General features: G+C 42.8%; 1 protein-coding gene across 4 annotated transcripts in view; it reads left to right on the top strand.

Annotated features, from left to right (window-relative positions):
- Positions 1-19,333, top strand: part of plppr2b (phospholipid phosphatase related 2b) — a 20,442-nt gene extending 1,109 nt beyond the window's left edge. The window contains exons 2-8 of one of the 4 annotated variants that reach the window (XM_035530556.2): positions 644-744; positions 10,519-10,707; positions 15,188-15,308; positions 16,120-16,370; positions 16,891-17,067; positions 17,737-17,867; positions 18,198-19,333. In XM_035530556.2, the coding sequence (XP_035386449.1) occupies positions 667-744; positions 10,519-10,707; positions 15,188-15,308; positions 16,120-16,370; positions 16,891-17,067; positions 17,737-17,867; positions 18,198-18,306 (1,056 nt within the window). In that variant the 5' untranslated portion in view covers positions 644-666 and the 3' untranslated portion in view covers positions 18,307-19,333. Of the gene's footprint in view, positions 1-643; positions 745-8,854; positions 10,708-15,187; positions 15,309-16,119; positions 16,371-16,890; positions 17,068-17,736; positions 17,884-18,197 lie in introns of those variants that run through there. The other 3 variants (XM_035530558.2, XM_081710701.1, XM_035530561.2) reach the window with 3 other exon arrangements.
- The last annotated feature ends 4,868 nt before the right edge of the window (positions 19,334-24,201 follow it).

Below are 24,201 nucleotides of genomic sequence, written 5' to 3'. Positions count from 1 at the left end.
GTAATAATAAGACCTGATTTCTTTTCAACAGTGAAAAAATGTGCATTTAACCTCATTGTTGTCAGTGACATCATGGTGAGACTGTTGATGTAATGATGAAGTTAGTCACATCATGGAGGGGTTACCAGAGGTTATAGTAACTGGGCTAGGCACAATAATCCCACATGACTAACTACACACAGCACTGCAGACCTGGATCTGTCGTCCATCTGGTAGAGCAGCTAGTGTAACACCAGGCTCAAGGGTTTGATTAGCAGGGAGCATGCACACGCACGCACGCACACGCACACACACACACACACACACACACACACACACACACACACACACACAGATAAACGTTATGCAGATGCCCAAATTAGTCTGGATAAGTGCATCTCTCAAATGCTATTAAAGTAAATGTTTCCTGTAGGAGTGCAGACTATACAGAGATGAGCAGGTGTTTGTTTTTTTTCCCGGAGCTCTCCGAGATTGTAGTGTAGAACCAGCTTAATCCATCTCATCCCTTCATTTGTTTATGTGATACAGGGCACAGTAGCTGTGCTCCTCCAGTCCTGCAGGGTGTCAGTGCGGCTTCGGGTTTCTGATGGTACCCCAGGACAGGCTGAGAGTAATCTTACCTGGTTTGGATGGGTTTCTGCAGTGTGGATCTGAACGAGGAGAGGAATGGACAGACAAGTAATTGAAGAAAGAGGAGGGCTGAAGAAGAGCACGTACATCGTGCCCTGTTTCCTCTTTGTGGAGGTGAGTTTGGGCCCATCCCAGCCACATGGTTAATGTCCATGAATACAAACACCATCACTTTTGCAGTGTGCTCCACATTTATCATTTTTTTCCCAGTTTAGTCATTAGACCAGTTCATCCACAAACTATCTGACCTTGCTGTCATACAACTCCCGACCTTGGAGGGTGTGACAAGTGTATGTGTCCTCCAAGACATCTGTAACTGGCTAGTGCTGACCCACACTGACCAGCTCAGCTAAGCACTGATCACTTTCCTGATGTGTCATTCCCTCTTTCCCTGTCTGCTGCTGTCCTGGCTCACCTGTCTTCTGTGTCGGCCTTTGCCTCAAGCAGGACGGGGCTGGTAGAATATGTTGTGCTTACCAAGCAGCCCAGTGGTGTTTAATTCACAACCCGCTGTGATGCTCTGCCCCCCCCCCCCCCCCCCCCCCCCCCCAACTCTGCACTCTCCATATCAATGTCTCCTGAACTCTGCTATCAAAACACTGTGACACCCGCCATCCTGACGTGACACCTGCCATCCTGACATTGGTCGTGGTGCGTTTCTGTTTCCCAGAGATGACGCAATGCCCTTGGGCCTCTACCTCCTCCTTGACTCTCCCTCTCTCTCTATCTCTCTCTCCTGCTCCCTTTCTCTCTTGTGTCACTCCATCTGTAGTTCCTCTGTGACTCCATACTGCACCCAGCCTCTGAAGTGCTCTTAATTATGTTTACAAATTAAGCACTGCGCTAGGCTACTGATCCTCTGACTGCCAGAGCTTCGAGGATAGGGTGCTCGAGGGAGAGAAACTCTGACCCACAACACCAGCCGCTCGTTAAGACCCCACTTTGCGGCAACTTGGAAAATCCGAAACGAAAATGTTCATTTGCATTGCTGGGATGTGTTGGTACACTCTGGCAAGCTAAGCATTTTCACCACTGATTTAGAATTTTGTGAAAACAACCACTCTCTAGTTTTAAACATTAATCCCAACAGGACAAAGAGCTGTGCAGTGTTCATTTCAGATTTAAAAAAAAACACCACTATTCTGAGTCCTTGGTGTTCCCAATCCATAAGTGAAAAAATGAAGCCGCAGCCAGTGCAGTGAAGGGACTGCAACAGACGGTTTATAGTAACTGGGTTCAGAGCGTTCCCACTCTCTCTGCTAATCTTCCTCCCCCTCTTCCTTCTCTTCAGCCGTGAAAGCATTCTTAATGCAGAGTCCCCGCGGCGGACAAATCCTTTGTTCCTCTCCGGCGTCTCATTATCCATTCTGTTGACGAAGGCAGCGCTCCTCTTCCCTCCTGTTCATTCCACCACTCAACTTCCACAGATCCCACTCAGAAAGAGAGGCAGAGGGAAGGGAGAGCGTGTGAGAATGTCCAGAGTCTCTGTCCATGTCCCTCTCCTGATCCAGCTCAGCCTCGACGGCCAGGTGGCCTACTGTTAATCAAACTCAAATCCAGAAGTCTGCATGCCTGCCCTCACTAGGGACACGTGTCTCTGCTCTAGAGCCCAGTCACAAGCTCGGATCTCGCTTCCAACTTTTTATGGTTTTTTTTCCTTAGTCCAACCATTACCTTATTTTCCAGCAATTGAAGGCATTTTATGTAATGTATTAAAAGAAGGGTTTACGCATTTCTCGGTCACCCCAGATACTGTCGATCAGCCAAGCCCCATTTAGCATCTGACTTGTAGCTAACACGTAGGGGACGTTTGTATTGCATCTACAGCATTTAGCCGACACTCTTACTGAGAGCAACGTACATATTCTTGAGTATACAAGTGTGAAGGCTCTCTGGAATTTGAACCAATGACATTGGTGCTGCTGACACCTTGTCCAACCAGTAACTATACAACCAGCTCCTCAAATCCCTCGCTTCAAACCCAGGTAGTGAGAAATGTCCCACAGACTTGCCAGTGTGTTTTATGACTCGCTGTAATCTATAAATATGCACCAACCGTCATTAGCTGAGCGCTGTTTGGAGTTGTGGAGCAGCTTTCCTGGATCAGAGCAATTACTTTCCTCCTCAAATCCATATGTGTCGCATCTCTGATTTTTTTTTTTTTTTTTTTTACAAAATTGTTTCATTAAAATAAGTTTACGCCCCTTAAGGATGCTATTAGCCTTCCATTACTGTGATCTGCAACAGACGCACAGCTGAGAGTACAAACGCTGAACACCATGTCTTGGCTGGAAATCTTGCAAAGTTATTGTTTTGTTTTGTTGTGGGTATTTTGCCAAACTATTATTTTAACTATTTGTTTTTAGAGAGAAGGTTTCTTCATCATAATTTATACCATTTCTTCAAACCTGATTTTCAGTTCAGTTTGTTCATTTTGATTTTTGTTTTTTTGTTTTGTTTTTTTGCTCTATGTTTGATTTCTTATTCATTTCCTTGGTTATTTATAGCACTGGAGAACTTTCAGAGCTCATCGCTCTCATCTCACCTCACACGCTTCATTTGTTAATTACCATCAACTCCCCACAAAGGGACACAAAGGGAGTTATTCCCTCACAATTGTATTAGTATAGTAAACCAGATTGTATTAGTATAGCAAACCAGATTGTATTAGTATAATAAACCAGACTGAAGATTTTTATCATTCAGATCTGCTGAGCCCTGATCCGCATCTCTGCCTCTCTCTGATCCGCCTCTCTGGGTTTTTAGTGGGTTCATTGAAGGTTGTGTCAAAAGCTCGTGTTTGCTGAACTAGTTACTCTGTAAAAAATGAGCTCGAGGTGTTTGCCTGTCGTAAGAAACTGAAAACATGCACAAGATCACATTCTTCTTTAAATCATGCTGAGATCATACTGAGATCATACTCCAGACACACAAAGGCTTTCTTCCACTTGACCTTGAACCATTTTTTTTTCTGATTCATTTTTACCGTTGACACATCCCCTGACCGTAAACCTGTATGTTAGTAAAGTAGCTATAGGGTACAAGGAACTGCTTGGACTTCTAGAAGTCAGTAACAGAAAATGTTACAGTTTAGGTGAATTCAGACAGAATCTGAGTTTATGTCATCTGTCCCATGTCCATGCCCTATGGATCTCACTCCGGTGCATCGTAAAAATACTTGTTTTCTGTTTAATTGTGCATATTTGAGAATGTGTAGAAATTTAGCTGGTCTGTGGTGATTTGTTAAAATTGAGGGGAAAATCTCCAACACAAGTTTGCATTTTTAGTGGCTAAAATGTAAAATCATCTGGCCACAGCCACCAGTCAATAGGAAATGTCGTCCCCCGGTATGGGTGAGGTGTTTTGGGCTGTTTTAGTGAGGTGTAGAATGTTTATGGGTGAGGTGTTTTAGGCTGTTTTAGTGAGGTGCAGAGTGTGTATGGGTGAGGTGTTGTAGGCTGTTTTGGTGAGGTGTAGAATGTTTATGGGTGAAATGTTGTAGGATGTGTATAGATAAACTGGTACAGGCCTGACATCAGTGCTCACGCAGAAATTCGCTGCTCTGATCTCTCCAGGGACTGCAGCAAATTTATACCAGGTGGAGGTGATCCACTTTTCACACTGTTCCACTGTCCTTTACACAAACACACAGCCATACATACACACACATACACATGCACTCTCTCTCTCTCTCTCTCTCTCTCTCTCTCTCGCTCTCTCTCTCTCTCTCTCTCTTTTGTGGGCCCTGTAGTATCCACTTGAGATGGTCAGTCTAAGAATAGCCCGATGTCCTACTAAAGAACCACCTTCGTCTGCTTAATGGGTACTAGAGATGCAACTCCACAGAGCTACAAACTCATAGAGCTACAAATCCAGAGCTAAAACTCATAGAGCTATAAACTCAGAGCTACAAACTCATAGAGCTACAAATCCACAGAGCTAAAACTCATAGAGCTACAAATCCAGAGCTACAAACTCACAGAGCTACAAAGTCATAGAGCTACAAATCCACAGAGCTACAAACTCACAGAGCTACAAACTCATAGAGCTACAAATCCACAGAGCTAAAACTCATAGAGCTACAAATCCAGAGCTACAAACTCACAGAGCTACAAAGTCATAGAGCTACAAATCCACAGAGCTACAAACTCACAGAGCTACAAACTCATAGAGCTACAAATCCACAGAGCTCCAACCCTGCATAGTAGCACCACCCTGAGAGTCAGGAGAGGAGCAAACAGCAAACACTCCCACAATGCCATGTGCCTCTCTCGAGACATTATTTCATGTAAATGTAATGTATGTAGTTGCATCTGTGTGTATGTGCTTGGGTTAGTTTAGCTGTGTCTTTTTTTACTTTATTAATGTACAAATTCTTTACCATCTCTGTGGTGTGTGTGTCATTTATTTACACTACCCTCATTTTCATTATTTCCTTTTATCCTTGTTTAGTGTGTGTGTTTCAATAAGGAACTGTTTCAATAAGGGACTGTTTTCTCAAGCAGAAATGGCATCTCATTGCTCTTCTTCCACATCAGCGCTATGTACAGTTCCACCACCCAGAACTAGAGCCCCATAGAGTTACAGTGGCTTGTGAAGATTAAGCGTCCTTAACAATATAAATATTTATGTAACTATGTATGTATGTGTGTAAACAAACATTAATTATTATAGCAACAATCTCGTCGATTTAAATAGTGCTTTACCGGCAGTGCCCAGGTCAAACAGTAGAGGGCAGCAGCAGTCCATCCGAAGTAAGTAGCCACTCCTCAGAACCCTGCTGAGAATGGGACGTTTTAGTGCGTAAAAGCCAAATAAGAGGGCATGCTGTATAACATAGACAGATGATACAGGTTCAGCACTACGAGAGTAGTAGATAAGACATGTCAGGTGGATTTAAAGTAAGTAATATTTCATAAATCACAGCACCACAAAAAAGCAGTCAGCCGTAGGTGTCTGGTGTTGGGGGTTATTATCTATTCAGTGTCCAGACTCATGTCCTCGCTGTCTGAGCTCAGATAATTATGGGCAGTGCAGATAAGGCATGAATATGCTTGTGTCTGTTTTCTCTCTCTCTCTCTCTCTCTCTCTCTCTCTCTCTCTCTCTCTCTCTCTCTCTCTCTCTCTCTCTCTCTCTCTACCACTTGAGAGTGTGGTAATAACAGGTTAATGGTTTAGCTCTGAGACAGAAAACGCAGAGCTCCAATAAATGAAAATGCAGCTCCAATAAATTTTGACTAAACTACCATTCAGAGAAATGTTCATGTCAGAAAAGGATGCTTTGTTAGGGTGTGATTTCCTGCGAATGAAAATGTAAAATGTTTTTTTTCTATGCCCAAATCCAGTCTTAACCGCAAATGTTTTTACTCTTTCAGTTTGAATAAATCAAATATGTAGATGGTACAAAGCACATGACTTTGCTGACCCTGTTTTTTCTAGCTTTCCTATATAGACATTTTTTGACCTGCAATGTTACAAATAAACACACACAGCATCACAGATCAGAACTGGTGATCAGCTATTGATTAATCATCCTTAACCAGTCTGAGAGTGTGAGGGGGTTGAGCTGACACACTCCTCTCTCACCTACTGCTCTGAAAGTGTGTGCGTGACGTAACTCAGCTCTGTTCTCATCTGGCAGGTGAGCGTGATGCTCCAGGCTGTGTGTGTGTGTGTGTGTGTGTGTGCAGAAGCTGTGCTGAATGGAAGAGCAGGTCACACGCAAGCAGAGCAACATGCACAACGGCATTCTGTGCGTGTGTGCGTGTGTGTGTGTGTTACCCTCCACAATGTTTATGCTGTTGGTCTGAGCCAGTAGATCGGTGAAGATAGGTGAAGATAATGTTTGGATTCTAAGATAGTTTGTAAGAATTTTTTTGTTGATCAGACTGGGATTAGTTTATTCAATATTAAGAAAAGAGCAGAGGTGAGAGGCCACGGTAAGAGCTGTAATATTTAGTAGTTGTGTTGTCCAGAGAGGTGAAATGGTCACTTTAGACCTGTTCATCATACTGACTTAGTGTGAAGTATTAAAGAATACTGATGACCCACTGAACTGTATATATGCCAGATCAAATGGATTTTATTCTCAAGTATTGTATTTTAATGTCATGAACCAGGTTCATGGATTTCCATGCATCAGGTCAGATTAGCTTTAATGTTACAGTCCACAAATGTGTCTTAGAGATGTGAGCAGGTCTAGTGGGGGGTGGGTAGCGTTGGTGGGGTGGGTGGAGGTCTTCAGTGCTGGTTGTTATTGTGTATTGTTTAGTCTTTGGCTGGCGTTACTATCCTATTTGGTTGTGCTTGTACAAGAGTTGAGCTGAGGACCAGTGCTGTTATTATAGATTTTATTTGCATAAAAAGTCAATTTGACAGCTCAGTGTCAACACTAGTTGCTCTGTAATGAACAGAGGCAAATCTGCTCTAAGACAAGCCAATGAAATACACCCTCAAATCACACCAGCCTGCTTTAGAAACAGCTCTCACCAACATAAGCATAGCCCACATATATGTTTAGCTTGTACTGGCAAAAAGATTTCATTTTTCAAGTTGTTTTTATTAAATATTAAATAATATTAACATTTTTGAAAGCTCAGATGTTTTTCTGCCGTTAAACTAAGCATTGGTTGAGTGGAGCTGCAGTAGTATGTGTGTTTGTGTGTGTGTGTGTGTGTGTGTGTGTGTGTTGCATATACAGCAGGGCTTTATGCAGCTTTAGATTTAAAGCTAGACCACATTAGTCTGGACAATCCACTCCTGCCTTACCATCTGGAGCTGATCCTTTTGAACCATCCACATACTGCCTTGTAAATGAAGCCGAACATGGATTTTGAGTTGGTGATCTTCAAATAGTGTTTTTAGTGTTTTTATCCACATTTTAGGGCTTGTGTTTTCATGCTTTTCTATGTGTGCTGTGCATGTGTGTGGTTTGTGATAGGTTTTGCACGTCTTGTGTGTATTTTGTATCCCTATAACTCCTGGTTCCTGGTTCATTGCTTTCTGGGTGAACTTCATGGGACCCTCTTTATTGTCTTTCTGATAATAAACCTCCAGTTTGGGAGCATTGTTTGTGAGATACCCCAGAGATACCTCAGTGAGATATTCTGACCTCATGGAAGTAATCCAACCCCACTGAGATATGCCAAACCCTTGGAGGTATTCCAACCCCTTTGTGAAATTCTGACCCCATGGAGTAATCCAACTGCACTCAGATATTATAAGACTGTAGAGGTATTCTAATCCCACTGAGATACTCCAATCCCTTGGCGGTATTCCAACCCCATTGTGATATTATGACCCCATGGACGTAATCCACTCGCACTGATACTCTGACCCTGTGGAAGTATTCCAGCTCCATTGAAATATTCCAATCCTGTGGAAGTATTCCAACCCCACTGAAATATTCTGATGACATGGAGGTATTCCAGCTCAACTGAGATATTGAAGAAGTTCCATTTTTAATTAATTTATTTACCAGGGACAGTGCACGTTAATCAATATCTCAGTTTCAACATCAATGTACATGTGCCAGAGTTAGGTAATAAGATCATTTTCAACAGCAGGTTACTACAAATTAGTGCCCAATGTCATCAGTTCAACACCTCAACAAACACTACAATACAACATGGGTATACAATACAATACAATATGGAAAAAAGGTTTGGTTTACTTTTAGTCATGTCTTAAATTTGATCATTACTACTCTCTCTTAACTCCATAGGTAGAATATTCCAGTAATGGGTGACTCTAACTGAAAAGTCTTGATTTAAAGTGTCAAAAGACTGTTTTACATTTTCAAGAAAATATCAGTGTGCTGTTTCTGTTGAGTGGTTGGTGTGAAAGCCAAACTGAACGCTGGTGAGGGATGACCTTGAACAGGAAGCTGCTTCCCTGCCCACATCTCGGCCATCTTGGAATCTACAGGAAACTACGGGTAAAATACTAATGGGTCTGTAGTTTTTCAAAGTCATAAATCAACAACCTTGAAAATGGTGTTACAACAGCTGACTTTGAAGTCCTTGCTTAATTGGGAGATATGCTTCTGTTCTGTTTTTTAACTAAACCATGAGAATCCTTTGCTTCTGAATCTCATTTGAATCTGCTGATTCAAATAGTTCAGTTATTCTAAAAATTTGTTTGGCATCATTTATGAGAGTATATACTGTAGTTTTGGAGGGGAAACTGGGACAACTCTTTAATGGAATTTATTGAAGAAAAAAAAATTGTAATTACTTGCTTTCATATCATGATCAGCTAAATGTCATATAAATGATCCCGAATAAAAATTCCAGCAATGCCGTTTCACCACCAGCAACTGAGTGAGGCCCTGTGTTTAGTTGGATATCACCAGGCAACAAAAGGGTGGACGTCAGTTAATAGATCTTGGCCACCTTGTTTTCATTCTCCCCTTGAAACATGTCCGGTTTATGGTAGAGTGGCTTGTTGACTTCATGTATTAAAAGTTGGAGATCTCTATGATCGATTTGTTAGCAGCAGCAGGCAGTCAGTAGACGTACTACAAACACACAACTGAAGACAAAAGTACTTTGAGCAAAATTAGTGCTCGGTCGTTGTAATGTATTGGATTTGTGTTTACGTTTGAAACAAAGAAAGGCGAGATTGTATGTTGGCCTACTCCAGCAGTAACGACCTGACTGCAGCTCTGCACGGCCATCTTAAAGTGTCTTCATCAAATTTTCCACGGACTCATGTCCATAGAAGGGCGTGATGCAGCATGGAAAGACGTTAAACTTCACACAGGCTTTAAGACACCGACGCTGGATATATTCAGCGAGTTCTTAAGAATATATTACACCGACACCTTCGTCATACACACACACACATTAGAACATAAATAAATAGAAAACATCTACTTGTAAGAAATAGCTGCATAAAGCTGTATAAATTTAGGATGTGATGGAATTTAGATGAAATTCATATTTCCAACCTTATGGTATTGAGGTGGTCAGTGTTTTTTCACTGGGTAATCACTTCTGAAGATTAAGGTGTGTCTGCTATACACTGGGCAGTCAGTTGTAAACTTTAACCCACCGCTCCTGGTAGCACTACTGTTCTCTGAAGCCAGCTGACCGACTGCAATGGAGTTGTGTGACCTGTGTATGTCGTATTAACCTTTATCTTTCTCTTTCACTCATGCCCTGGTTTTGCCCAAAGGGCAGCTGTTATCTGGAATCTTTTGATATGCACGTGTGTATGTGGATGGTGATGACGATTATTATTGTTGTCCACATGCTGTTTATGTTTATTACTGCTATACTGCTCCTTGCTGTAGTGCTCCCTGATAAACTACACTGTCCTTCATCTGATTTCCAGCAGTGGGAAACCGATCTGTGCATGCAGTGTTTCCATTTAAAGGGTTGCACACAGCCTCTCTCTTCATTTCTCTCTCTCTCTGTCTTTTGCTTTCCCCTTCATTCCCCCTTTCCATGCCCTCACCAGTCTCCCGTTGCTCTTTCTCTCCTCTATCACCATGCTGCCTCGTTCACTTCTGCTCCAGTTCTCCCTTTTCTGTTTTGGTTTTTTCTTTCTGCTTGCATCCTCCTACCTCGCTCCCTCCCTCCCTCCCTCCCTCTCTCCAGTCTCAGCTAAAGGGCTGGTATCTATTTCTGTGTCTGTTCCTTTTCACACCGTTTCTCTTGTTCATTCACATTGTGGATTCCTCTATCACTACTCTCAGGGGGACTGACCCCCCCCCCCCTTCTCCCTCTCTTGCTCTCTCTGTCTGTCTCTGTCTGTCTCTCTCTACTCCCTCTGTTCATCTGAGGTGTAGTGTAATTCATTTACAGCCTGGGTTCCATACGCCAGAGTCCTGTGCAGGTTCTAGATTTTTTTATTTTGAAAGACGGAAACATGTTCTATTTTCAGCTGGTGATCATGGCCGGTACCGTGCTCCTGGCATACTACTTTGAGTACACGGAGACGTTCCCTGTGCACATTCAGGGCTTCTTCTGTTTCGATAAAGCTTTCTCCAAGCCGTACCCAGGACCGGAGGATTCAAGCAAAGCCCCTCCAGTGGTGGTCTACTCGCTGGTCACCGCCATCCCCACTGTCATGGTGAGACGCTTCCATTCACGTGCTCCACACGTGTATGTACATGCTTGTGTGTGTGCACGCGTGTGTGGTGTGTGTGTGTGTGTGTGTGTGTGTGTGTGTGTGTGTGTGTGTGTGTATGTGCGCGCACGTGCGTTTGTATTTTCTGAGCTATGCTTTTGTGCCTGTTTACTTTTCCTGATTAGTTACTGCTGAAAGCACGGATGGTTCTAAAAATATCCCCACACTTGACTAGAGGTGCGTCAGGTTTAATCAGCAGCAAGTTGCAGACGTGTGTGTGTGTGTCATAAGCTAGTATTGCCACTGTCTCACCCCATGCTCTGAACATTTGTACCTCACTTGACAGCTCAACAATAGCACTGTGGTTACTGGTCATGTTTTGATGAGTTGCTGTTCATACAGTTGGTTCGTGGTGTTGGTCTTAGGGATGTCATTCTGTCATTTGAGCCAGATGTCATTCAGATGTCCATTACTGTTGGAGTTCTGTTGGAGTGTTGGAGTGTCAGTCACTGTGTTAGGGGTAGGAAGCTTATTTCAAATGGAACTTTGGTTTGAAGGAAAGAATCAGATAAGGCAAGACTCGGGTTCGGGTTAGGTGGAGTGGGTTAGAGTGCTGTCAATCAGGGGTGGTTCCACCCATTTGTGGTGCCTTAAGCCATTCAGACTGCACTCCTCTCCATCACTTTCAATCCAGATGTCATTCTGTAACTCATGACTGTTGAAGTTCTGTTGGAGTGATGGAGTCTCAGTCACTGTGGTAATGCTTGCTAGAACAAAGTAAAAGTTATGTATTAGAAAACAATTATACATATTATATTAGCTTATATTGGTACTGCATGTTTGTAATGTTGTTTTACTGCTATCATTTTCAAAGAAGTACACACAAACACACACAGGAAATTCCTTATTGGTTTTTATAGAACACATGGGAATAACAGTAGGCATGTTGGGATTGTCAGTGCAATAAATGTGTGTTTGTGCATGTGTGTGTGTTCATTTATTCATTCTCATGTTGGGTTTGCCTTGTGTGTGTGTATCTGTGAGGTTCTGTGTGTGCACATGTGTGTGCATGTGAGAGTGTGTGTATTCTCATGTTGAGTTTTCCGAGGGTGTGTGTGGTCATGTGTATGCCTTCATTAGTGTATCTGTGCCAAGTGCTGAAGTGTGTGTGGTGGTTAGCTGGAGTGCGTGTGTGTGCGTGTGTGTGTGTGTGTGTGTGTGTGTGTGCACAAGAGTCAGTAGGATTATTTGTTTGTCCAGGTTAGAGTCACATCCATCATGCCTCTGAGAGTATCAGTGACAGAGCAGGTGGAGAGAGAGAGAGAGAGAGAGAGAGAGGGGAGAGAGAGAGAGAGAAAGGGATATATATATATATATATATATATATATATATATATATATATATATATATAGAGAGAGAGAGAGATTAGAGAGAGAGAGAGATTAGAGAGAGAGAGAGAGAGAGAGCTATCTACTTAATAAGCTCATAGCGATGCTCATTGAGTGCCACACATATCCTCTACAGCTGTCACATGCTTTCTAAATACCCAGAGGATCTATTTACTCTTTCCCTTATTTATTTCTTCCTTCCTCTTCCTCTTCATTACATTCTCTCTCTCTCTCTCTCTCTCTCTCTCTCTCTCTCTCTCTCTCTCTCCGTCTCTCAATCAAAAGCTTGCGTTTACTAAGCCTGAAGTCATTTATTCACTAAAAACAGAATGTGAGGGAGAAGGAGAGAGCACGGGAACAATGAAACAGAAGACACAAAATGCTCTTTGCTTTCAGCAGGGTAGTGAAGGATGGGAATGCTAACCTAATTTCCCTCTGCAGAACTCATAGCTCAAAATCCAAACAGGAAATGAAAGAGAGAGGGAGCGAGATCAGCAGTGGAAACCCACAGCAGGGGCCCGTTATCCCGCACTTAGCAGTAGAGCAGAACTCTAGAGGGGTGTGATCAGAGAGTGGCTCATCCTGTTAGTGCTGATGGGAAAAGAGGAAAAATAGGTGCTGCAGCGTGAGTGGTGGAGTCGAGTAGAATTGACCCCGTGTGGCTTAGCCACTGTGTGGATACCATGGTAACGTTGTGGCAGGCACAATGTTAGCTCTCCTCAGTGAAACACTCATAAAGTGTGTGTCTGTGTGGATTCCTGTAGTGTATGAAATGTCTCTTGAATATATGTATGACTGTTTTGTGTGCTTATATTTCTATCTGAGAAACATAAGTTGGGTGTCCTTGTACGTGTATATGAGTGTGCATGTGTGTACATTTGTGTGTGTTTGCATGACTGAAAGAGTGTGTGTGGGTGTGTGTGTGTGTGGGGGGGGTGTGTGTTTGTTTGAGCATTAGGGCTTTAGCAACTCTTTGTGCTCCACTTTCTGCTCTGACCTTTTAATCAGATGCCATTCTTGGCTGCTGGGAAAGAGCAAAGTCACACTCATACCCCTCGTACCATGTGATCTCTTTGGGCGGGAGTAAAAATCCTGTTCACTCCATTCCCTCCTTATCCACCAGTGTACTGAAAATCTGTACAACTGTTTCAGTCTTTAAGCACCAGAACACTTGAACTCTGACATACATCAGTTATGGCTGGTGGATGTCCTCTCAAACTGCACCTCCAGGGTCAGACCACTATAACCCTGCCTTTTCCACCAATACCTCCCTTAATAATAATAATAATAATTATTATTATTATTATTATTTTTATTATTATTATTATAATCACCTTTCACATACCCAAGTCGCTGTACAAGGCAAAATACACACAAAAACCAAAGCAGATTACTACCATCTCACCTCCACTCCTGGTCTCTCTGCACGTATGTTTCTTTTGATCTTTCCCAGGCAGGCTCCTGTTTCTGGCTTGAAACACTGATTAAATCTGTGTAGGGTAAATTCGCCTGAATTAGACTGAGGACATCTAAGCCTTTTTACCTTACATTCATTTGCAGACATGCTTTGGCTAAAATAAACATATTTAGTCACTGCAAAGACGATGTATATTTTGTTAGAGTAACCAATGAAGGTCATAAGGATGTTGCCAAGAATGCAGAACGACAAAATAGCAAGAGCCAAATTATTCAGGGGTTTTTGTTTTCATGCATATACAAATTCCACCTGGATGCACCCAGCGTTGTGAGGGTGTATGTGTACCAGTGTGTGTCTTGAGAGTGGCAGTGAGTTATGAAGTGTGTTAAAAGCATAAGGTGTTAGGCAGACAGCGTTAGGATGAATAAATATGTCAAAGTTTTCTGTTGAATTATTCATCTCTCTCTCCTCCTTCTCACCCTCTTCTCCCCCCTCTCTCTCTCTCCTCTCTCTCTCTCTCTCTCTGTCATCAGAAGAGTCCTCCAGCTCTATGCTGACTGAGGTCTAATCACAGAGCACCTCTGGTGTGTTTGAAAGGTCGTGTGGAACGTAGCTGATATCCATTTACAGCTGTCCAGAGGAACAGCAGACAAAATGATGTGATTGGGGCAATGAGGAAGTGATGAAATATTGAGGAAGGGCATGAAGATCACATTGTGTGTTCTGCAACGGATGACATTACTCAAATAGTTTCTGGTCCTGTAATTGTATATATTTTATACTAAGCATAATAGTTAATAATTAATATGATTCCATATCAGTGTCAGATATTGAAGCTCATTTCTATTCACTGTTTGTATTCTGTATGTGTTGAACTAGTTATTTAATCGTGCAGTGTTGATCTGCATTTATTGCTATACAACCTGTGTGTGTGTGTGCGTGTGTGTGTGCGTGTGTGCGACTCATATTTTGGACTGCAACTCTACGTTTATTTTTCAGTGCATCAGTCATAGTGCTGCTCTAGGTTGGTATCTTTGTGAATACACAGACCTACAGCTAGCAGGCTTATGCGGTTCTGCCTGCACGGCTCTCTGACTCTGCTGAGGACATTGCTGTGGTGGACATGACCTAAGAGACACACACCTGAACGTTACCGTAGAGGACATGACCTAAGAGACACACACACCTGCACGTTACCGTAGAGGACATGACCTAAGAGACACACACACCTGCACGTTACCGTAGAGGACATGACCTAAGAGACACACACACCTGCACGTTACCGTAGAAGACATGACCTAAGAGACAAGAGACACACACACCTGCACGTTACCGTAGAGGACATGACCTAAGAGACACACACACCTGCACATTACCGTAGAGGACATGACCTAAGAGACACAAACACCTGCACGTTACCGTAGAGGACATGACCTAAGAGACACACACCTGAACGTTACCGTAGAGGACATGACCTAAGGGACACACACACCTGCACATTTGGATCTTTCACTGTCTGACAGTTCTAGAAGCCAGTTGAGATTCAGGTGTTTCATTGACTGTCATATTCTAACCCAGCTGAAGGTTCCGTTGGCTCAACTGTTCTAACCCGACTGAAGTCCAGAATTTCTATTGGCTGCGTGCTCTAAGTCCGGCCCTCCATCCTGCCCCCTGCAGATCCTGATAGGTGAGCTGGCCTCCTTCTTCTCGAAGCCTGAAGCCCTACAGGAGCGGACCATACTTACTGCGGACTGCTGCTACTTCAACCCCCTGCTACGGCGTATCGTTCGCTTTCTGGGTGAGAAAACCACGCCCCCTCTGAGCCTCTTCCCCTTCAACACTGCCAAGCTCAGAACTGTCCGATTATGCAGTGCTTCTCCACTCTGTAAGCCTGAATTAATAAGGCATCATGGAGCATTATAGAGCATCAAAGGGGATCATAGAGCATCACACAGCAGCCACAGTATGGACTGAAGATCAGCCCACTGTATGCATCATCATAAATTATTTTCAAACATCAATTTAATTTAATTTGTATGCCATTTTTAACAACATTAGGAAGTAGCCTTACTGAAAGAAAATATCTCTGAAATGGCATGACATAAACATAAAATGTAAATGTAAACATAAGAGGAAGTCTGAAACATAAGAGGAAGTCCACCATTTCACTGCGAGTTATACTGTGTATGACTATGTATGTGACGAATAAACCAAACTTGAAACTTGAAACTTGAAAATTATGATTTGAATATGACAATGTAAGCCCTAGTCCTGCAGAGCTCTGATGCACCCAGGTGAACCATGTGTGTTACAGCAGAGAAATTACAGTTCTGTGCAACAGTCATATGGCTGGGACATGCTGCTAATAGTGAGAGGCAAGAACAGATCTGAGATCAGCACTCCTGCCCCAGTGACTGCTGGACCCAAGAGCAGCATTGCTGACAAAGGCATGGTGCTGTTTATGGTGCTCCTGAACAGAACCTGATAAAACCAAAGTCATCTATAATTATTAATTATTAATAATTACCATCTAAGAAAGCAAACCACACCCAGCACTACACAAGACTAATGTGGCACATAGATGTGTTGGTTCTCTGTTGGTTCTGCAGGGGTTTACTCCTTTGGTCTCTTCACCACAACCATCTTCGCCAACGCGGGTCAAGTGGTGACAGGAAACCAGACACCCCACTTCCTGACAGCATGTCGTCCGAATTACACGGCGCTGGGGTGCCATTCGGCGCTGCAGTACATTTCGGAGCAGCGGGCATGCACAGGAAATCCCTACCTCATCGCCTCTGCCCGCAAATCCTTCCCCTCAAAAGATGCTGCCCTCAGCACCTACTGCGCCATCTACACGGTGGTGGGCAAACACAGCAGGAGCAGTACTAATCCTCACCATTACATCACAAACCCCTCCCTATAACATCACAAACCATTACATCACAAACCCCTCCCAATTACATCACAAGCCATTACATCACAAACTCCTCACTATTACACTACAAACCATTACATCACAAACCCCTCACTATTACATCACAAATCAATACATCACAAACCCCTCACTATTACACTATAAACCATTACATCACAATCCCCTCACTATTACACTACAAGCCATTACATCACAAACCCCTCCCCATTACATCACAAACCATTACATCACAAACCCCTCACTATTACACTACAAACCATTACATCACAAACCCCTCACTATTACACTACAAATCATTACAAAACAAATCCCTCACCATTAAATCACAACCCCCTCACTATTACACTATTACTATTGTGTGTGTGTGTGTGTGTGTGGGTGCACGTGTGCTGTGACCGCGTCTGTGCTGTGTGTTTTCATGTGTGTTTGTATGCACTTCCTGTAGATGTATATTACCATGGCATGGAGAACTAAAGGCACCCGTTTGACCAAGCCCACTTTGTGCCTCACTCTGCTCTCATTGGCTGTGCTGGTGGGGGTGGTTCGCGTGGCGGAGTATCGGAACCACTGGTCTGATGTGCTGGCTGGATATGCTACTGGGGGTGCTATTGCTGCCTTTCTGGTGAGGAAAACTCATTGAGTTGGATTTTTACCTGACATTATCAGTGTTACATAAGTACTCATAGCCTGTATTATTATGTAGTGTGTTTCCATAGACACGGATTATACATTGTTAATGGGCATTCACTGGTGAAAAGCTTGTGTCTGACTACATCATTACATACATCACTTGAACAGAGTCTGCTGTACATTCTCTGAACAATTCTATCAAGATCAGTCTTTTAATTCAGGTGTTACAGAGTGCTGGATTTCCCCCTTCATGTTTTAATCAGTGTTACAGCCCTTCTCTGCCTTTAATGGAGCTCTAGTTGGCTGCTAGAGCTGTTTCTCTCTCTGTGGCCATGAGAGTGAGAGAGAGCCAAGAGACCCTGGGAAGAAGCTTAAACCTAGCGTGTCTCACCAGAGGCTGTCTTACCAGTGGCCCCTCCCGTTCCAAGGGACTGAGGTGAACTACATGCTCTGTGTAGAAGCTGCCCTAGAGCAGACCTTGTTAACTAGGACTCCAGTGTCTCCAGGTTTTTTGAGCCAACCCTGCAGAGAAGCAATCAAATTTCAATAATTAGGATCCTTTCTTGGTGAATAAGGGGCATGTTTTTCATAAGAGTTAGGCCTTGTTCAGGCCTTCCTGTGGTGTCCAGAACTCGGCCCTGTATTCGGCCTCTCCTTGCAGGTGTCGTGTGTGATTAACAACTTCCAGCAAACTGAGGCTCTTCCCCCACCCGCCGTGCGACCTCCTCGGCCTGAACCGCCCCTCAGCGTGCCCGTGGTGTCCACGCCGAGCGTGGAAAGTCCACTCGAAAAGTTAAGTGGCTCTCAGGTAAGGGGTGGGCACAGAGGGTAGTAGTGGGGGTGAGGATAGAAGCCAGTAGGGGTGATGGGGGTGGAAGCAGTGGGGCTTGAAGACACTAGTGGTGGGTGGGGGGTTGTTTGAGAGGTGGGGGGTCAGTAATTTGTGGGGAGGCACAGGCGAATGTATAGGACCAAAGCATGTGAGGTTGGGTGGGGCTCATTATATGGAGACTCCACAGCACTTGTTTGGACGCCATCTTCCATGTCTCCTCATCAATGATTCATAGATTCTTACTTTCTGCTCTCTCTCACTCCTCCACTCCTCCCCCTGTGCATCTCCAGGTTCCAGGTGCACTGTACGCCGGCGTCACCTGACGATGGGCCGTCCCTGTTCCCCACTCCTCCCGATGTGCTCATCCACTCGCGTCGCTCCATCTCCAGCGCAGTCTAGACCTGCCCTCTCAATGCTCCACCCACCCTCGCCTCATTAGGGCTTATTCCACACAGGTGTAGAAATGGTTGCTCACTGCTGTCCCCTACTGGGCCACATGGACTATGACAGCTCTTAGTCACTGCTGTCCAATCACAGACATCTCACTCACTACTTGACTACACAGCAGTGACAGAAATGTTGTTCACTCCCCCTCCCCCCTTTTTAAATTTACACCAGCTGAAGGTTTTGTACCAGTCTGTTCATGTCACATGTACTCCCTTGTGTTGCTGCTTCTTTACCCTGTGATTACAAATTTAAACCCGTTTTATCTACCGAGTATATACGCTCAGCTCAAGGAGAGGCTATCTTCATGAGCCAGGCTGAGAACATATTTCCTGTCTAACGGGGGACAAAAACCAAAAAGCTAAGAGACAAAACTAAAACTACTGAAGAAGACACATTTTATAACTGAAAAAAACATTTTTTTGATCAAAATTGATGTGAAAATAACTATTGTCATTGAAACTAATTGAAGTAGACTATAATGGTAGCAAGTACCATTCAAGATTCAGAAGTGAATCTTAAGTGAAATCCAATCTGATCTCTCACTCACTCAGGACAGCAAAAGTGTCAAAATGCTTAAATAGCTTGTTTTCAGTAGGCAGATGCTTAGGCAGGATGCAAATTACATATAGTCCTAGGTGAAAGTAAGATCATTTACCATAGAGTAAGATAGACTATTTTTGTAGTTGTAAAACACGTTTCTATGAACAATAGTTTAACAAATGAAGCCATGAGAAGCTAATGCCTAAAGAGAAGTAAAACTTAAAATATTTGAAGATTTTACAATAAATGTTTTAATAGAAAAATATGTAAAGGATGTAGCATGAGATGTAAATCTTATATTCATTACTTATTTTTTAGATTACTAACTAGTTAATAATTTACTTATTTTTCTCCATTTCAGTATATTATTAAGCTTAAGGCCCAGTTTGGCTCAAACAGCTTCCCCAGCCATCAACATCTGCCCCCCCCCCCCCCCCCCCCAAAAAAAAAAAAAAACAAAAAACCAGGTTAACAGAGCTTAGTGTTCTGGCCACATGGTGGTGCGGTTGAGTGCTGTGGCCTGTGAAAAGGGACCTTGGGCAGCTCTCATCTGGTGCTTGTATCATCACTTTTCTTTTCTTAGCTGCTCCCAGATATCAGTTCTCACCTTTGCAGTGTGTCTTTGCTTACTGTACCTGTCGGAGTTCCTTTTGCATTTGTTTTTTTTCTTCATACCCAACTTCACCCAGCCACTCAGGGTCAGATTACTGCCCACTGCTCAGTCAGGGTCAGATTACTGCCCACTGCTCAGTCAGGGTCAGATTACTGCCCACTGCTCAGTCAGGGTCAGATTACTGCCCGCTGCTCAGTCAGGGTCAGATTACTGCCCGCTGCTCAGTCAGGGTCAGATTACTGCCCGCTGCTCAGTCAGGGTCAGATTACTGCCCGCTGCTCATTCAGGGTCAGATTACTGCCCGCTGCTCATTCAGGGTCAGATTACTGCCCGCTGCTCAGTCAGGGTCAGATTACTGCCCACTGCTCAGTCAGGGTCAGATTACTGCCCGCTGCTCAGTCAGGGTCAGATTACTGCCCGCTGCTCAGTCAGTGATGGTCCAGTCCCTTTTCTTTTTTCTTTATTTAATGGATATCTCCACCTCTGTCACAGCCTTGACATCTGTGTAAAATTCTGTAAATAGCATTTTTTCAGACAGAGTTGCTTTTTTATGAATACAATGAAAATGTGAATATGTAGGTGTTGCTCCTTAAATCAAAAAACAACTGTTGTAATTTATACATATTTTATGTAAAGTTCAGTTTATCTTTAAAGCAAGTACGTGACCTGACACTACAGCTATGTAAGACTGTGTCTGAATGAACTTTGAGAAATAAGGAGGCTGACCATGTATTTCTTCAGTTCATCACTTTTTGTTAAATATGTGTCAGTCTTAACCAATGCACCTGTTATGTGCCTGTGGTACAAGGCAGATAATCAGTTTATTAACACTTACTGGCATTGTTCTGTGTTTTCTACATAAAATGTTTATTAAACAAAGAGAAGAAATATGGTGCTTGAGTGTGATTTTTCACATTCTAATGTAGCTACTTTCCATTTTGAAACTGGTGGACATGAAAAAAAATCTTAAAAGTGTATTTTGGGGATCAGGAGCTTTGGGGAAGCCCATCACTCTTGGTGGACTACAGCCATGACAGTGACTCTAGGCTGACCTCTAGTGGTAGCATTGCTCACTGCCCCCCCCCCCCTCCCGTTGCATCTCACATAGTTATATACTGTGGCCTTAATCGGACGTGGCGGTCACTAGAAATATACGAACGAATTGTAAAATGAATAAGAACCATCCAGTAACACCCGCCAGAAATGCTGTATTGTTTGGTGCAAAATTGGTTGTTTGCTTTTTTAATAAACGTTAAATTAGCATTTGGTCATCAGTCATCAGAGCTCAGGTGCGCTTGCATAGGCACAAAACAAGAGCCTGTGGTTGTGTTTGAAATAGCCTACATACTGCAGGTGTACTGATGGGGCCCAAAGCAGTACGACCTACGCTGTATGTGACCAAAACATTTTTTTTCCGGTACACGAAATACCCGAATGACGCAGTACTTCCACCAAATATTCTAGTAGGCGACCAGTACCGTCAAGCAATAGGGGCGGAACCTCCACGCCTCGTATAATGGTCGCATACTGGGTACTGCACTACTGCGGACACCAGTATCCAGTATCTACTCAGTGTACAGTAGGCTATTTCAAACAGAGCCCGTTTTTCTTAAATGTGTCACACCCCCCCCCGAACCAGTCACAAAAGCGCGTGAGGGTTGCTGCTTACCTTATAAACTTGTTTTATTAGCAGTTAGCGACTGGCACTTAATCTCGATATGTTTTTGCATTTTTAAACATTTTGTGCCTATTACGCTTAATAAACATATATCAATAAGAATACTTATGATGCATCGCTTTCTGCTAAAATCAACACCTTGCCACGCCAGCCGGCTCCGCCGCGTCACGTCAACCCAGACTGGGCTGCTAGCGGCACTCTTCTCCCTCAGTGAGCCGCTCACGGCCTGAACGAGTCCTCGCTGTTGCACGTTTCACAAGCTTTTCACAAGCACGCGTGTAAGTGTATGAATTTTTTCTTTTCTTTAAAAAAAAAAAAAAAAAAATATATATATATATATATATATATATATATATATATATATATATATATATATATATATATATATATATATATATATCATATCATATCTCATATTTTGATGTAGGCCGGTCTAGCTCTGCTGTCATCATTTACCCTCAGGGTCAGCCCACTACAAACACAACTCCGAAGTTAAACACCCTGCTCCACCTGCCAGACCCATTGCTGTAGCACTAAACGTCTACACACCGCTAGAAGTAAAACTTCAACTTTCACATTTGTCTAAGATAAATAAGCCTACTTTCAGTTTCTGTGGATGTTAATTTCTAAACAACAATAAGCACAGTTTTATTCACACAATCACTCCCAAAGTTTAATTTCCTGAATGAATATTTTCAATTCTATTTTACAAATAGTTAACAGGACAGTGTGCTTTTTCTGAGGAGCAGAACAGTCTCAAACGACGTTCCTCCGCCCTGTGTGATGCACAGGACATGAAAATACAGACCCACCACACAAATAGTGCAGCATACTCTCTAATCTCTAAAGTCATTTATATTCAGGAGTAGTTTAGATAACTCCTGATTTAACATTGAATGACAGTTAAATGAAATGTTTGACATCTTTTAAGTAGTTGTCAGTACACTGTGTCTAGTTTGTCTATTTAAACCCTGTGTCCAGTAAGCCTGGATGGCGATTATTTTGACGCTTGTTCTCTAGTTTTTTCCGTGGCTTTAATCTCTAATGTCGTCTCTACTCTTGTAACTTAATTGTTCTCTGTACATCGTGTCTTATGTTTGCTTGATGTCTTTAACTGTTAGTTGCGTCCCTTCTTTAAAAAAAATTACCGCGTGGCCATGATTTATTAAGCTGTGGGAACGAGATCCTAAATCGTAGAAACGTGGGAATGAGATCATTAAGGCTTGCAAACAGTCAATGGGACAACTTAAGACACTGACACACTACACAACTTTCAAAGTCATCAGTTCACTGTACTGTCCACACTACACAACTTACTGTCTTGTAATCGGGAATCTTGAACACACTGTTGTTTGCGCACTACATGACTTATTAATGAACTACAAGATGTTTCACCACTCCATATCTTGCATTCTTGGTGGTTGTAGCTGAACATCGCGCTCGCTAGCAGTCATAACCTGGTAGCAGCACTTTTCACACTACAGGATTTGGACTTGCCAATAGGTCCAGGTATTTAGCATGCTAGATATTTTTCGTGGTTCTGCTAGCGATCGGCGAGCCTCTCGGATCGTGTTTTTCAACAATTCACACATAGCGATAGAGAGGCGATTTTCAAGCTCCGATCAAATGCCGATGTGCCTCTGATCTGGAGCTTTCTCTGTGACTACCAAAACCTGTCGGCGAGTGGAAAAGCAGGACAAAAACAGTGTAGTGTGAACTAGTTATTAGTGAATTATATCATATTTTTCAGCAAGAGATACTTAATTCTGAAAGCGCATGGCCCCAGTCACAGACAGTATGCAGATTTGACAGAAGTGACAGATTTCATCATCCATTAAATAGAAGAGTAACGCGAGGATAAATGTCAAGACCGCTCCAAACAGGGACTCACTAGTGAGCCAGCCTTACTTCAGCACTGCAAATGGATATTTGGGGACAGCTGCAGTCTAGTGTAATCCAATTATATTATCACTAATTTAAAAAAAAATGCTTCAATTTCCTTTTTATTATTATTACTTTTATTATAATTATTGTTTCCTTTTTATTATGATTATTCGCTCACACCCTCCCTCCTGTCACAGCAACCTATTTTGAAATAAAATTACCATATTTCTTAGTAAAACCAATCAGTAGTACATAATAAGAACCTTTTAAAAACAAATCAACACATTTTTATCACCCCCCCCCCCCCCCAAAAAAAAGAAATCCAATTAAACCTCGATCTAGAAATAGTTATCTAGTTCAAATGTCTTGATGGTCTTGCTTCCATGCTTCACTGCCTAGCCTTATTATCATCTCATTCCCATATGCCTTAATAACTCATTTCTACGCATTAGGATCTCACTGCCACAACTTAAGTTGTGCCTTAATGTTATTAAGAATGGATGTCACCAGCAGGGCTCCATAGTTAACATTCTGGTTTGTTTAGCTTGTTTCCTTCATGTTCAGTAAATATCTCTCTGCATTTGTGTCCTTTCAACCAGATCATCCCTGTTACAGCGATACAGTGGTGCTCTAAGTAGGGAATAAGCGTCATTTGAGACGGGGCTGATAGTCTCTACTTAAGTGGCAAACTGAACGAGTTGGCTAGTTTACCAAGCTAGCTATTGAAATAAAGGCTCTGAGCTATGAAGTTACCTTTTCTCTACTTCAGCTACTGTGGTCCTCACCCCAACAGCCAAACAAGCTGGGTTTTTATAGTTTAATTTCCAACCCAAAAATAGGAAGTAACCGTCACTTCCTGTCTAATGACACCCATCAATCAGACCATTCAGTCTGATTTATGAGTGTGTCAAGCTTTCTATCAGGAAAAAAAACAATAACCAGGCTCCATATTAGTAGGCTTCTCAGTTTGGGTTTTCACTCTCAATAAATTAATGCTCCATTTTATTTCTCAACACTCCTGAACCAACCAGTGATGCTTTCCATAGGTCTAAAGAGCTTTACATCTTTTCACAAGGTTGCCCTCTGCTACCAGAAATAAACAGTCTTCAGTGTCATGTTGGTAAGGGGTGTT

This window comes from Electrophorus electricus, chromosome 3 (assembly GCF_041902795.1).
Source record: "Electrophorus electricus isolate QZ-2024a chromosome 3, ASM4190279v1, whole genome shotgun sequence".
Taxonomy (NCBI): Eukaryota; Metazoa; Chordata; class Actinopteri; order Gymnotiformes; family Gymnotidae; genus Electrophorus; species Electrophorus electricus.
This window is presented reverse-complemented; position numbering and strand designations above follow the sequence as displayed.